Here is a 15,582-nt window from a genome sequence, read left to right as displayed (position 1 = left end):
CATCATTTCTAAGGGTTAAAAGGGTCTATATGAAAGAATGGTATTCTGTAACATTTGGTTTTAGCACTGTAGACAGTCCAATGACAGTCTGCTATTTTTCATTCTGAGTCATGTGACTGCATGGCAGTGACTGATTGGTGAAATGGTGATTATTGTTGCTATGGTGATTATTGTTGGTCTGTTTCCTTACCCGCCAGGCCACCATGTTTTTAAACATTGCCTTTCACTCATTTGCACACCTTCACCCTACCTGTTACACATATTTTCAGTTTAAGACACGTATTTTCAGTAAAAGTGTAATATTTGGTTATGTTTGCTATATTTGCATATTGGTTTTCATTGTATACTTGCAACATTTGCAATACTGTGGTCTGTAGCAGTCGCAAAAAGCATTTCATTTCATATCATATCGTGTATGACTATGTATGTGACAAATAAAATTTGAACCACTGCCCCATACTCTTGTTACACCAGTTTTAACAGTAACATTGCAGTGATGTCCATTGCACACTCTTGCTACCCTGGAAGGTTTCTTCCATTTTTTCCACATGTGAGTTTTATAGCTTTTGATTTTGGGCTATACAAAAAAAGAAACAGTATTAGTAGTAGTAGTTGTTGTTGTAGATTGTCAGTGATTTAAAATATGGACCTAACTGAAGATTGTATGACACCTGACATTTTTTTATTTTGACAGATCTTTCTATTGGCAATACAGATCTCTTTAGGTCTCAGCATGATGACAAAAGCTTCAAAAGCATACAAAACACCAACCTTTTTCTGCTTAAATAAGTCTATTTTAACAAGGTACAAGGGCCCTGCATCAAAACAAACCAGGTCTGGCTACGGGGCTTGCTATATGAGGGATATTAAAAATGTTATAGTTGATTTCACACCATCAGATCACATACTGGAAAAGATTAATTGCTTTATTTGAATTGTGATAAAGTGAAGTGATTGTCACTTGTGATACACTTGTGATACACAGCAGCACAGCACACGGTGCACACAGTGAAATGTGTCCTCTGCATTTAACCCATCACCTGTAGTGAGTAGTGGGCAACCATGATAGGCGCCCGGGGAGCAGTGTGTGGGGACAGTGCTTTGCTCAGTGGCACCTCAGTGGCACCTTGGCGTATCAGGATTGATAGATCATATATTTGAATATATGATCTACTTTACTGAGAAGATTTGTGCATGTGTTTTCATCTCTTGCAGTAACTTGTACACCAGCCTTATTCTGTAGCATTAGTAAAAAACAAACCATCTGTTTCTGACTGATGCCCCTGTTGAGATCTACTGACGGGATCTACTTGTCACAGTCCACGCAACCAGAACGTGAGCACCTGTAGGAGGAGACGAGGAACCCCGGTGCAGTGCTACGCAAGGAGGCAGGTAAGTTCCCTCCGAATTACTATGCGAACGCGAACTGCCGTGAGCTGCAACACCACACGGATGTTGTCATTAAAGTAAAATTTAGCACAGGGCAGGATGAGAGGAAGAAGTTCAGAAGAGAATATGGAGAAGATCAGGAACGGTCTTACTTTGGGATGAAGGAGACGAGTCGAGTCTAGTTGACTGGTGTCAATCAATGACTGAGCGGCTGGCAGTGGTCAATTTATAGGAGTCACTTTACCTCTTTTCCGTGTTGCTCCCAGTCACATGGATGGAATCATGTGAGGTGGCAGAAGGCCTTCCACACAGCTAAGACAAATTGGGGTCCCCGATCGGAGAAGGCAGACGATGTATTGGAGCACGATGTGTTGGAGCACGAGGTAAGGTAAGACAGATGGAAGTTGAATTGCTTGAAGAAAATGGCCCACCTCACCTGACTGGGATTAAGTTGCTTGGAAGCTTTGATAGTGTGGACCAAATGTGACAGGGGGGGGAAATGCAACAGTGTGCAAAAGAATGCATTTTGTTCATGATAATAAGTACTCTACTTGGTACTTTACACTAGGCCATAACCCATCGTGCTTCTATGTGGCACACGTTTTAGAAACTGCAGGAATTTTTTTTTTTATTCAATGGCCTATTCTTCATACTTCTGCATCAACTGCTTAAAACACAGAATCAAATTCACATGAGGTGCCTCCCAATCCCGTTCTCTCATTCTGCAGATCACCCCACACACTGCTGCCTCCTCGCTGTCGTTTTTCTCCCCCACGCACGCCTCTTCAGTTTTGCCATTTCAAAAAGCCAGTTTTGAAAGTCTCAAGCATTGCAAAACTCATCATCGATTTGAAAAAGAAAGTTGCTAATTTGAGTTGCTAATTCAGTTCTATTTGCTATGTTTTAGGCTTTGTATGAGGGTTTGATGTTAAGAAATGTTTAATAGCAATAATTATGAATCTGTGCAGATAATAAAAAGTTAATTATTTAATCTGTGCTTCTTTGAAGTATCTGCTTTCCAGCCAAATAAAATGTAATAAATAGTGGAATGGGATGATCTAATTGCTTTTTAAAGCCCTGGACACATCAACAGACATTCACGATGTAATCTTTTGAAAGTATTGTATGTAATATGAGTTTTCCCTTAGTAGAGGGGAAAATGCATTACCAGGAGAGACTGACATCTTAGATGTATCTTTTAAAAAATGATGGAGCAAAATTGTCACCGCCACATTTTTTATTGAATCAGGAGGGGAAATCAGATTTTATTATCTCCACACTTTTCTGCACAATAAACGCAGACCTGGTGTGTGCGTGGTGCAGCGGAAAGTCACAAGAGTTTAGAGTCTAATTCCCAATTTATATTTATTGATGTCATTCAGTTAGACATTGTATGTTGAGTGTATTAAATTAACATAAATGAACATAAGCATTTAATATACAAAATTATGGGGGCTACTTAATGGTGCACACAGACAAATACAGACGGTTGTCAGTGCAAACGGTTGTCAGTGCTTTACAGACAGCAATGCAATTTTTTAATAGCAGTTTTTGAAATTCTACAAGCACTACTATTTATGTTCACGTATAAGTGTTTCACAAAAATGCATCTAACACAGCACCAACAACGTGTTCCAACAACGTGAATTCAATTTAAGCTAAATTAAATTATAAATCATGAATTAAATTCTGAATGTCAGGGAAGCCAGACATTCAGAATTGCTTCTACTATTCTCCATAGCTTTTTTCCAACTATTGATGGTTACTAAATAATAAATAGAAGATGTCTGTGGTGCAGAACCTGTCAGTTTATGAATGATTAGTCATAATTGAATGATTAGGAAAAACTTGCAAAGCTGAATGTTGAAATATTCAACATAAAAAATACTTCACTGGACCCATGAGACAGAATTTTAGACTCCATTTATCCTTTTATGCACCAGTTTAACGTGTCTTGGCTTGCTTCTTTTAGAAAACAGCCTCTGGCTGCAGGAGGATTGCATCTGAATTAGACTTGGAAATTGTGAGGATATAAGAGTTATGAATTATGGAAAAAAACCCATTTGCAATCATTACATTCTGAATGAATCTGGCTACACTTTTTGTGATCTTCAACAATGTCTATTTAATCATCACTGCTTTACTGTACAATGACTAAAATGTAAGCATTGATTAAGACTCATTTTTACCTTTTTTTCAAGGTAGACTTAATTTGCAAAAATGTTAATGGCAAAAAAACATCCTAGGTTCCCTAACACATACACGGTTCTTATCTGACATTCTATTTAGATTTATGTGTATTTATTTTAACATTTAATGTCAATTGCCAGGCGCCCTTATCTATTTATTAGTTTGTGGAGGTAGTGGCCTAGTGGGTAAGACTCTCGTCTAAGAACTAGACGACTCAGGTTCAATTCCCACTTACTACCATTGTGTCCCTGAGCAAGACACTTAACCCTTAGTTGCTCCAGTGGGACTGTCCCTGTAACTACTGATTGTAAGTTGCTCTGGATAAGGGCGTCTATGTAAATGTAAATGTATTTACATTTACAACATTTAGCTGATGCCCTAATCCAGACTGATTTAAAACCAGGTTTAAGTGTCTTGCTCAGGGACACAATGGTAGTAAGTGGGATTTGAACCTGTGACTTTGTGGTCTTCTGGTTCATAGGAAAGTGTGTTACCCACCAGCATAGTTCCACCCTTTGATATATAGATAATAAAAAGAATCATGAGAATCTTGCCCATGAACTAAAGTAACTGGTTTAAACCCCACTTGCTACCATTGTGTCCCTCTGAGCAAGACATTTAACCCTGAGTGTCTCCAAGGGGACTGTCCCTGTAACTACTTATTGTAAGTTGCTCTGGATAAGGGCATCTAATAAATGCCTTAATGTAAATGTCCTAAAGACATAGGCCTTTAATAATTCATTCTGCCATGTATGAGAAGAAAAATAGAAATCAGTATTGATAAAACTGACTAAATGGTAAAATGGCTGAGGCCACAGCATATTCTGTACTTCACTGCCCTGATTAAGGCGATTATTTGGTTGGTTAGAAGCAATAAAGAATGTGCTCACACTAAAAATACAGTGTTTTGCTAATTCTGAATCAGTAATATAATTTAAACTGGATGGCCAAGCTGACCATTGTGCTGACTATAAAACTTCCTTGGTTGGCTTGTGTCAATTAAGCATTTTAGCAAATTAGCGCTGTTTATAAATTATTGTGTGGATAAAGGCTTTAAATGTGTGATCATGTACACCCTCATGCACAAACCACTCTCAGAATGCTGCAATTAGATTCTTTAATCGAAATAAAACAAGTTAGAATTCCTTCTAAAAGCAAAACAAATTAATATACAGGCCATGTTCACATTATTCATTTATGAAACCACCTGCAGAATATTGAGTAATCCCCCTTTATTGCCGTTGCTGTTTGTGCTCATAAACTTTTGACTAAACCTTTTTTATTCCTGTCCAGTTAGGCTACACACACACACCCACACACACACAGAAACCTTTCACCGGCTATGTGCACTGGGATCAACAACAACAAGGCTATTAATCACATTTCCATATGAATTACAATATGTTCACTTCTACCATTCAGGCATATTTGAGGATGTAACTGCATGACAAATTCTTTCTTCTGTACTGTGCACATTTTACTGTAATTAGCTGCTCTGTTCACACAGACAGACTGATCTTATACACTGTTCCTAGTGGTGAGAAACTTTCTGATTAATTCTTTATTTATTTGACCATATGGTCACCCTTTTCCTGGAAACCTTTCATTGCCATTGTCATTGATTATTTGACCAGTGTGGACATCACATCCACCTCTTTCTTAGAATTCGGAAACAGAGTTCAACATACACTTCAGTAATGTGAATATTATCCATTCACCAGGACCGGCTGGGTGTATTAGAGAGGACATCTCTCAGCATGTGAAATTCGGAGAGCAGCAAGGCTCAGCCCTAGGTCCACTACTCCTCAACATTCGCTGCCTGTTCAGGCTAAATGCTCCATACCACAGGAAAGCTCACAGCAGACCCACTGGTGGCCATTCATACACAGCGCCGACATGGTGGAATGACCTGCCATCTGCCATTCACTTCCAGCAAGCAAAACACTCAATTGTTAAAAAAAAAAACGCTTTCACTCTGCTTAGTGTAATTGTTTAATTTGCCTAATTGCCCAAGAACACACTCTGTCTGCTTTGTTTAGCAGCTCGAGAGATTTGTGATGTAGAACTTGAATGTAATTTGAAAAGCAAACAGGCTGTACAGAGATGTACACATGTCTGTTTTTTTTTTTTTTTTTGCATCATTTCACTGTCGGGGTATGTTTCAAGGCGCATTTATGCTGATGTTATCAGGCATGACTCCCTGTAGCACATTCTGTGTAAGTTCACGGTGACCTCTGTAGTTTTAACGCGCCTAACACTGATCCGTTTTTTGCTCATTGCTTTGGATAAAAGTGTCTGCCAAAGGAACTAATGCAAATGTGAAAGTAAAAGAGGGCGACTGGCTGTAACAGATCCTATCTTTCAGCACTTTCATCCATTCTCTCCACCCACTTGTCCTTGTCCTTTTGAGGATGATATCCTTCATCTCCTTTCTTCTTTCTGCTACTCCACTGCTTCACATCCTCACCTACACCCCAGAAAAAAAGGCAAAATTACTTTTTCCTTCTTTTTCTGATGGAAGGTCATAATGATGTTTGCAAATCAACAAATTCATTTCCTTTGAAGCAGGTTAACAATACGTAGGGCAGACACAACTATCTGGAAACGAAAAATGTACAGCATTTATAGTTTAATATATTTTATAAATGTTTTCCATATTCCCCTTTTTGCTGCTTTTTCATTCTAGTGTCAAAGCTAATATTCCACAAATATGTTGTAGAAATGAACAGAGAGAGGCAAATTTATGTTCTTTCTTCTTCCTTATATTAAAACTTGAAAGGTTACTCAACCGGTTTATGATTTTGTTTTGGTTCAATAAGTACAAGTGTAAGTGGTATTCTGTTATAGTCTCTGTATTATGGCTCAGACCCTGGTTACAGAGTAAAAATGGCATCATTTAAAGCATTTTGTAATTCACTTTTTGTAAACACATTTTGTAAAGTCACTTGAGGTGACAGTTTGCTATTATGACCAATAGGAGTAAAGCCCCTCGAAGACCCACTGGAAAGTTATTTCCATAACCTGCACAATCGCTGCCAAAATATATATCCTTGTCTTCTGCATCTCTTGTCCATTGTGACTCAAAAATAAACTAGCCATTAGCTGAAAAAAACTATTTGAACATGCTTCAGGAGTTGCAGCTTATGACATATAGAAATATTAGTTTAATTAATTAATATTTTGAATACTGCACATTAAATCTGGAAAAAACAGACCATCCAATAGCGCTAAGCACAATGGAAGAAGAAAACGAAAAACAGCCCTGAGACACTCATGTATTGTAGTTAGACTTTTCACTAAACTATTATGGACTGGCACTTAAACACATACAGGCGTGATGTAAATTTTAGAACAATAAAATAAACAGCATAATTAGCAACTACTCTAGCGTCAGCATCAAAAAAGACAAAACGTAAACTATGAATACAGTGCTCCGTAGCGATCCAGTGCTAATCTGGCAGGATATCCATTAATGCCATTTTAAAAAAAGTAAATGCAATAGCTAGGCAAGTCTTTGAAGTCATTATCACTTTTTATTCAAAAATGCATTGCTGCTCTGCTCAAAGCACACAGGCCGTTTCTTCAAGTAGGTGAGGCCCGCAAAGTGGATCAGTGGCGTGAATCAGTTTTTTATCCAGCCCCTGCGCTTTAATTATAAAAGCTGTTCCAAAAGAAAGAAAGAAAGAAAGACACAGTGTCTTTTGAAGTATTCAGCCGTGTCACGGCAGCCGCCGCAGGAGTAAACATCCCTGGGGACCGACTAAATCTGACGAGCTCGAGAAGGATTGTTGTCTTGTGAGTTCCTCATGTTCAATCCCACATTTAACTGGAGGACCAGCGCCTGTTCATGCAATTTCAAAAATTCTGTTACCGCTCGAAGGGGGAAAAATGGAATAAATACATTTTTAAAAATTCAACTTGGAGCATGGCTCGTTCTGAGCTTAATGACGTTAAAGTGGCACTCCACCCAAACGCTAAAACTGTTGTAAAAGGGGTCACAGCACTGTGTTTTTGTTTTTTTTTTGGCTGAGAATCCTTTCTGCTTTAAAAAAAAAAAATAAAATGGGCACCACCTCCAAATGATGCTGCAAACATTTGACTTTTTTTCATTTTAGTTTTTTTCCACATTTTGATGATGGATTCACAAAGGTTGATACTTAACAGACATTGTAATGAGTCAAAATGCAACAGCAGAAACAACACATCAGCCTCACATCCCATTGTGTTAAGCATCAGCCTATATGTGAAGTCCATTTATTCATTTATTTATCACTTGTACTATTTTTTACATACCAAGCAAAAAAATCAAAAACATAAAGATAATTCACCTTCCCATCAGGGGAATTTATGAAGGTCATGTGGAATGGCACAGGGGTTTCTTTTTGACGCAGGGCAAGCGCACAATCTTTTTGAAAGCCCTGCGGAAGTCCTTGTTGAATATGGTGTAGATGAGGGGGTTGACGGAACTGTTGCAGTACCCGATCCAGAAGAAGAACTTGAACAGCGGGTCAGGCAGGCTGCAGACATCTGGACAAATGGCTACAAGGCTATAGGAGAAGAAGAATGGGAACCAGCAGATGACGAACACCCCGATCACCACTGCCAGCACGAATGTGAAGCGCTTCTCACGGTTCACCATGGCCTTCCGCCTGGCCGTGTTGGGTGTTGCCATCGGCAGATGTTTGGGTGACGCCAGCTGGTTTCCCTTAGAGGTGGCAATCATGTGTTTGTACTTCTGAGCCTGGTTTGGGCTAACTGGGCTCTTAGGCAAACTTCTGGAACCTTCCCTGACCCCGTCTCCATGCGGCATATCTGCGTCTGAGCAGGAACTGGAGCTGTCATCCATCTCGATGTGTGTCCCCAGGCTCTTCGAACGTTCCTGTTTGTGGTCTGTGGGGAGACTCATGGCTTCGTGGGCTGAAGAAGGCTGCTGTGGCTGGTTCTGGTGGTTGGCAGCGAGAGCCTGGAGGGTCGGCCCTGGTCTTTCATGACTCCTGCCATTGAACTGTTCCGGGGCGGGACCCCTCTGCGGAGTGGCAGCTGCTGCGTCTCTTTTGGCCACGCCAGGCGGACCCCGGGTGTGTTGCTTAGCGATCTGGTAGATGCGCACGTAGACCATGATCATGATGAGGCAGGGGGCAAAGAAGGAGCCAATGGTGGAGTAGAGGATGTACCAGCGCTCGTCGTTCAGCCTGCAGTGGCGCCCGTCCTGCCCGTCCATGGTCAGCAGGGAGGGAAACGATATGACCGCTGAGATGAGCCACACCACCACGATGGCAATCTTCACACGCCTCGGGGTGCGCCACGGAGTGTACTTGACTGGCTGCGAAACGGAGAGGTAGCGGTCCAGACTGATGGCGCAGAGGTGCACGATGGAGGAGGTGCAGAACAGCACGTCCAGCGCCAGGTAGATCTCGCACCAGACAGAGTCAAAGTACCAGTAGCCCATCAGCTCATTGGCCAGGGAGAACGGGATGATGAGGGTGGCTACCAGGATGTCCGCTGCCGCCAGGGAAACCAGGAACAGGTGCTGAGGTCCTTTAAGTGCACAGCTGGTCAAAACGGCGACGATGACAAGGATGTTCCCAAAAATGGTGAACAGCATCATGAGTGTGATGGCGATGGCGATGGCCGCCGTGGCTTCGGGGGAGTACGGCGGCATTTCGGCTGCGCTCAGGTTGCAGGCAGGCAGATTTGCGATGGCAGTGCCTGTCAGGAGGCAGTTCTCATCTGTCTCTGGAAGCATGGTGCACTGTTTCACGAAGCTCCAGCGGGTCCTGAGACAGAAGGAGAAATTCAGTGTAATTTGAAGGGCTGCTCTGGAAAATGTTTAAATGCAATTCAAATAAAAATAAAAATAAATGAGACACAAAAAATGTCAAAATGTTCCAACTCGAGTAATAATAGCAACAAAGCAACGGAAATAGATGTTTTTATAAAGATAAAAGTGGTATACAACAACTGAATTGATTTACTGTTTCATACGACCGATTTGTTCGTTTCGGCTTAATTATTAGCATTAATTATGAGCCACTCTTTAGAAGCGTGGTCGTGACTTAAAGTGGGTTAATGGCATTAATTAGGCTTTTAATCGGTGCGCAGCTTGGGCGGTGCGCCACGGATCTTCCCCAAATAAAAAGGATCAAACGTCGACACGGTTCCCATCACGTAGAGAGTTGACTTACTGTAAATGAATATGAGCGACGCCACGTTCTGGGGGCGAAGTGCGGCCCCGCAAATAAACGCCATTTAAAGTGCCGACTGAAGTTTGTCAGGCGCCTCCGGCCGTCAGAGGTCCGCGTCGTCGGCGACCGGCGTCTGCTGGCGTGGCGGCGGCGGCGGTGTCCCGTCCGCCATCGTCGCGAGTGGCGGCAGCCTCCTGGAGGACGCGCCGACTGATCGGAATTAATACCCGCACATCTGGTAGCGCACGCTGGGGATGATGTCAGATTCAGCATCATTAGACAGAACCCCCACCCACCACACACACCCTCACACACACACACACACACACACACACACCAAATACAAGAAATGTCTCCCAAGGTTGGTGAATTGTTGTTTCATCATATGCATGTGCTTTTCGACGCGTCAAAGTTGCTCTGCTATCTGTGGTTTGTTGGTTCGATTGTTTCGCCGCCTGGAAGCAAGTTTAGAAAAGACCTGCGGGGATTGACCTGGTTTAATGGCGACATCTACTGGTCATGCGCAGGTATCGCACCCAGTTATCCAACTTCACACAGTTCCTCTCACTTAGCTGTTATAAAAAAACAACAACAACACTAATACTAACACGATCAGTAATTATGCGCACTGATACACGAATGAAGTATTATGCATTTAAGAAGCAGATTCCACCTTCTGGTCAAACGAGGCAGCTTGTTGAGTTTGTTGAACAATAATGTTTGGTTGTAATTTCTCACGCAAAAAAAATTATGTATATATGTCCCTTTGTTTCAAACCCTCCAAATGATCAATATGATGTTTTTCCAAAATATGGTGATGAGATTTATGACAGGTAAATGCAAGACTGTACTTATAAGGAGAAACTACAGCTCACTTTTAAGTCTCCGCACACTTTTTCTCTGATGCGTCTCGGTTTCGCTGTATTTCGGCGAGCTGCCGAGTGCTTCATGGCCTACAGGGGGCAGTAGTGCAGTCAACAAAACTCGCGCTGCATGTCAGGCGCCAACGAAGCAGAGTTTAGAGGCGCTTCCGGTATCTGCTGCAGGCCGACACGTGAAATCGCCACGAGGTAGATTGAAATTATTCTGGTCGTCTCGTTTCAGTTCGGCCAAATAAATATGGAAAAAGATGTCAAAAACGGTCACGAGTGGGGCTGGCATGAATGCTTGCTATGTACAGCAGCACAACTGCTGTTACTGCGTTTGAATTGTAATTATACTGTTAGTACTGTTAGTTTAAAATTGACTGTAGGTTCCTCAGAAATATAGCTGTTTATGCACGCATTTTTTTGTTGGCAAGATCCCATGCAATCATCAGACAATCTTTAGTAGCAAACAAACAAATCACTGATTTCGCGTATTAGTGTAATTACATGCTTGCTCAGGCCCGTTAAACGCAGTATAAGTTGTATTTTTTTCCCACTGCAACCATCTTTTCTCTGTAGGTGTTAGTGTTTTGTGTTTTGGTTCAGTTCTGACAGTTTTTACCATGATACTTTGCTTTCTTCTTTTTAGTAAAAGCTCAGTTTTTTTTACATTTACAACTGTAATTTGTGTATTTACTAAAAAAACAAACAAACAAGCAGATCATTCTGTATTCCATTCATCTTTCTCTTGGGATTCTCCTTACTCTTTGGTTTGTTTTTTTCTCCCTGCAGGTGAACCCATCATGACCCGCTGGGCTAGAGCTAATAACGTCCATAAACACAAGCCTGCTGATGCCACACCATGGAGCAAGTTAAAGGCAGTCGTGGTTGACAGTGGAGCTTCAAAACGGGGTGGAAGTGGCAGATCACACAGCCAGCTCCATCGCACTGCTCCTCACAAAGGAAATCAGAAATCTAAGAAGAACTTTGTGAGCGAAGATGTTAATGGCTTCCTGGATTATTTGAAACAGACTGGGCAGCCCCTGGGCAAAGGGCCTTTAGAGGTGCATGGAAAGGGTGGAGATGTGACTGATGAGGTGATTGTGGCACTGAAGAAAGACAAGAGGAGAGAGGACAGGAGGGTCAAAAGGCAGAATGTCAAAAAGAACAACATGGTGAGTTTCTGTAGGTCAGTGTTTTCCTGAGGTTACCAAATATTTTTGCTCTTAACAATTTAATTATTTAAAAAAACTTTTATCTGAAACAAAACCATAGATTCAAGATTCAAGATTGGTTTATTGTCAGTACAACAGTATACACAGTATACTGTGTATTGAAATAATGTTTCACACAATGGCGGCCTAGCAGTTAAGGAAGCGGCCCCGTAATCTGAAGGTTGCCGGTTCGAATCCCGACCCGCCAAGGTAACACTGAGGTTCCACTGAGCAAAGCACCGTCCCCACACACTGCTCCCCGGGTGCTGGTCATGGCTGCCCACTGCTCACTCAGGGTGATGGGATAAATGCAGAGGACAAATTTCACTGTGTGCACCGTGTGCTGTGCTGCTGTGTATCACTTGTGACAATCACTTCACTTCTACACAGACCCTCCCATAGTGCAATCATCAAAGCATAAAAAAATGTATATAAGAGCATAAAACATCACATTATTAACCCAATGGTAAATTCATACCCTGATGAAATAGAGTATTAATTATTAATTAGTTACGCAAGTACTATGATATAATTAAAACCATTAGAACAATACAATATTCATTATCACAATATGATTTCCTACCATAACCGCTACCATCAAAGAGGTATTTGCAGGGCGGAAGCTGGATGTAAATGTTCTTGCTTCTGTTCTTCTTCCAGCTGTGCTTCAACTGTAGGAAGCCGGGCCATGGACTCGCAGACTGTCCTGAAGCTGATAACGATGAGGAGATGGGCCGTGGCATCTGTTACCGCTGTGGCTCCACTGAGCATGAGATCCATAAATGTCGGGCCAAAGTAGACCCAGCTCTCGGTAAGAAACATTAACAGTTGGAATTGCAGCAATATATTTTTGGTTTATGTGTGTGTATATCTTACATAATCAATCTGAGTTTTTTTGTTTTATTTTGTTCAGGCGACTTCCCTTATGCCAAGTGTTTCATATGTGGCCAGACTGGCCATCTCTCTAGATCCTGCCCAGATAATCCTAAAGGAATGTATGCTGCAGGTAGGAATGTTGGCATTTATTATTAATTTTTTTAGCCCTAATAAAACACACATGCTAATATGTACATATTTTTGTAGGAGGTTGTTGTCGGGTCTGTGGATCAGTGGAACACTTTCAGAAAGACTGTCCACAGCACCAGAGCTCAAGTGAGTACTCTCTTACTCAAGCCCTCAGTCTGTGCAGTCAGTTTAGGCGAAGCATCAATAAACAAGAGAGATGGTAGAGTTTGCATGTTCCTCTCTGTTTTGGTGTGGGTTTCCTCCAGGTTCTCCAGTTTACTCCTGCCATCCAAATACATAGCAGGTGGATTGGCCACAGTTAGCCATAGGTGTGGGTGTGTTAGTGAATGGTGTGTGTGTGTGTGCCCTGTGGTGGCCTGGCGCCCCGCCCTTCGCTCAGGCATGATTAGGTAAATCGGTTATGCACAAATAGCATGTTAAAAATAGTATCCAGTATCAATATTGATCCTGTCATTAATATATGATAAACTTGGAGATCTTTACTGTTTATTTTATAGTGTCATGTTGTATATTTATTTCTGTTACTGTTAGAATGATTGATTTTATTTATTTACACCCTACAGCAAATTCTCTCACTGTTGCCCGGCTGTCTAACAGAATAAGTGCTGATCACGAAGACGTCCATGTGCCTGTCAAAAAAGCCCAAAGTAAACAGGCTAAGGTGGTTATGTTCTGAAATTGCAGACTTTTCTGAACTTTGTTTCAGAACTCCTGTTGAGCTGTGTCTGCATTTCCACTTGTGGATGTGAGACATGCCTTCAAATTGCATTCACAAGTGACACACACTGACAAACAGCCATTGCTGGATGTGAATGGACTGCTGGGGACATTTGTCCCGAAGAACCATGCATCAGAAGCTTAAAAATGACTTTCATGGAAAATGTATTTAATGTATATCTCAACCATTCCCTCCTGGTAATGAAAACTGATTTGCAGTGTATGTTTGTATAGTCTGCACTTGTTTGTTTGTTTGTTTGTTTGGAAGCGATCCTGCCTCAGGTTATTAAAAAGTGGACCGCAGTGACGTATTCACCCACCCATAAACTTTGTGAACAAAGAAAATCCAAAAGTGACCCTAACCTCTGAATCTTGTGATCAGGTATCCATCCAGCCTGGAGCTATGTCAGAAGGTGGTGAATACGGTATAAACGGTGTGCGATTTAAATTTGGCCAGAGATAATTTGGAGTATACCACTCTACCGCAGAAATATCCGCTCCTTCCCAAAATGACAAAGTATGCATCACCTGCGCGAATCCATGCCTAAATGTGCATTTTTGGTGTAACAGAAAGTCAATTTACAGTAGAATTGCCCAGATATGGTTTTATCTGGTATGCAGTTATGCTATATGTTAATGTATCTGTAAAAAGTTTATTGTACAACTTTCTGCTGAAACTTTGTTATGGACACGTTACTCTTTCAAAAACAGTTGGATTTAAATTTACCTTAAATTAAAATTATATTCCGCAATATATACTGTCTATCGTTAAAAGAATTTTATGCCATACCGCACAGCCCTAATTGCAGTGAAATCTGATGACTTAGATTGAGTCCATATTACGTTCAGTTAACTGTAGTATTAGCGATGAGAAGTGAAATAGTTTTCAGTTAAATGCATTATTTCTTTCAGAACACATGTAATCCTGTCCTGTGCAAAGCAGGACTAATTTGCAATGCTGTTTTGGTATAAACAGCTGCAACAATGGCTAGTGGCCTTATTCCCAGATGACCGCAGCCTTTTTCAGAGGATGTTTTTAGAGGATTTTTTAAAAAATCTTTCACATGTTTAAAAAAACCCATTGGCCCCTGACCACAGAGATACATGTGATTTTGGGACCTGACCATTAACATACAAGGGCCTTCATTCCCAAGCACAAGAGCTTTTTGTCTTGGTAGAGGAAGTGTGACTGGTACAGCAGTGATCACAAAATGAATAACTTATTATTGGAGAGTAAATTATTATTGAAGCAAAAAATATTTCCTAAAATCTTTCCAAATGTGGAACCAAACAGTACAGAAAGCGAATAGTGCATACGTAATAGCACATACATAATGTGTAATTCCATTTAAATTACTTAATTTGCTTACTTCAGCTGTCATTTGCCACATTTATGGTTTAATCAATGGTTTTGTGCATTATGGATGTGGATGTGTATCTAAAGTAACAAAATTTTGAGTGTCTGTCCAAAGCCACTCCTCCCAGAAACATGAACATGCACTTTCTGGTTACTGCTGTAGGCAGAAGAGTAGCATAGACCATTGTTGTAATTTCAAACAGCTCATTCATGTGTTGCAAAGTACAGAACATGATCATAATTAATGTCATTTGTTATTATACAAGCCTCCAACATATTAAATTACTTACGTACAGAGTGGCAGCTATGAAGGATGAGAGATTCATTCTACATTGAGTTGGAGATGGACAGATACAGATGTGTTTTTGTGTTTGTTTGTTTTTTATTTTATTTTCAAATTGAAATATGGCACTCAAATACACCAGACTCCACGAGATGAAAAAACATGCAGTTCACAGCATTTTACTATTTAATTACTTAAAATTGTATATTGATTGATTGTATAAATGTAACTGGCAACGGTTTATTAAAAACAGTCAGCTGTGGTAGGTGAGTAGTACTCTACCTCCAGAAAAGTCTATTGTTTGAAAAGTTTATTCTGAATTTTAACAACACAGCAACAGATGTACCTACCCTTG

The 15,582-nt window shown here is 40.9% G+C and overlaps 2 protein-coding genes across 2 annotated transcripts; one reads left to right on the top strand and one right to left on the bottom strand.

The window, feature by feature from the left end:
• Positions 1–4,682: 4,682 nt before the first annotated feature.
• Positions 4,683–9,987, bottom strand: LOC114786987 (alpha-2B adrenergic receptor). The gene is made up of 3 exons (XM_028974652.1): positions 9,765–9,987; positions 7,908–9,356; positions 4,683–6,046 (listed from the first exon to the last, which is right to left on the bottom strand). The coding sequence occupies exon 2, from the start codon at positions 9,323–9,325 to the stop codon at positions 7,934–7,936; it is 1,392 nt and encodes a 463-aa protein (XP_028830485.1). The 5' UTR covers positions 9,326–9,356; positions 9,765–9,987; the 3' UTR covers positions 4,683–6,046; positions 7,908–7,933.
• Positions 9,988–10,776: 789 nt separating this feature from the next.
• zcchc9 (zinc finger, CCHC domain containing 9) lies at positions 10,777–15,522 on the top strand. Its single transcript, XM_028974653.1, has 6 exons — positions 10,777–10,834; positions 11,423–11,805; positions 12,505–12,655; positions 12,758–12,850; positions 12,928–12,996; positions 13,434–15,522. Exons 2-6 carry the CDS (start codon positions 11,434–11,436, stop codon positions 13,544–13,546), a joined length of 798 nt encoding a protein of 265 aa, XP_028830486.1. The 5' UTR covers positions 10,777–10,834; positions 11,423–11,433; the 3' UTR covers positions 13,547–15,522.
• Positions 15,523–15,582: the final 60 nt, after the last annotated feature.

The sequence above is a fragment of the Denticeps clupeoides genome, chromosome 3, assembly GCF_900700375.1.
Source record: "Denticeps clupeoides chromosome 3, fDenClu1.1, whole genome shotgun sequence".
In the NCBI taxonomy this organism is placed as follows: Eukaryota; Metazoa; Chordata; class Actinopteri; order Clupeiformes; family Denticipitidae; genus Denticeps; species Denticeps clupeoides.
Note: the sequence above shows the minus strand (reverse complement) of the source record. Positions and strands in the feature narration are given on the sequence as shown.

Coding starts and splice junctions, on each gene's coding strand:
- LOC114786987 (XM_028974652.1), bottom strand. CDS start 9,325: ATGCTTCCAGAGACAGATGAGAACTGCCTCCTGACAGGCACTGCCATC.
- zcchc9 (XM_028974653.1), top strand. CDS start 11,434: ATGACCCGCTGGGCTAGAGCTAATAACGTCCATAAACACAAGCCTGCT. Junction 11,806..12,504: donor ATGTCAAAAAGAACAACATG/GTGAGTTTCTGT, acceptor TTCTTCTTCCAG/CTGTGCTTCAACTGTAGGAA. Junction 12,656..12,757: donor CAAAGTAGACCCAGCTCTCG/GTAAGAAACATT, acceptor TATTTTGTTCAG/GCGACTTCCCTTATGCCAAG.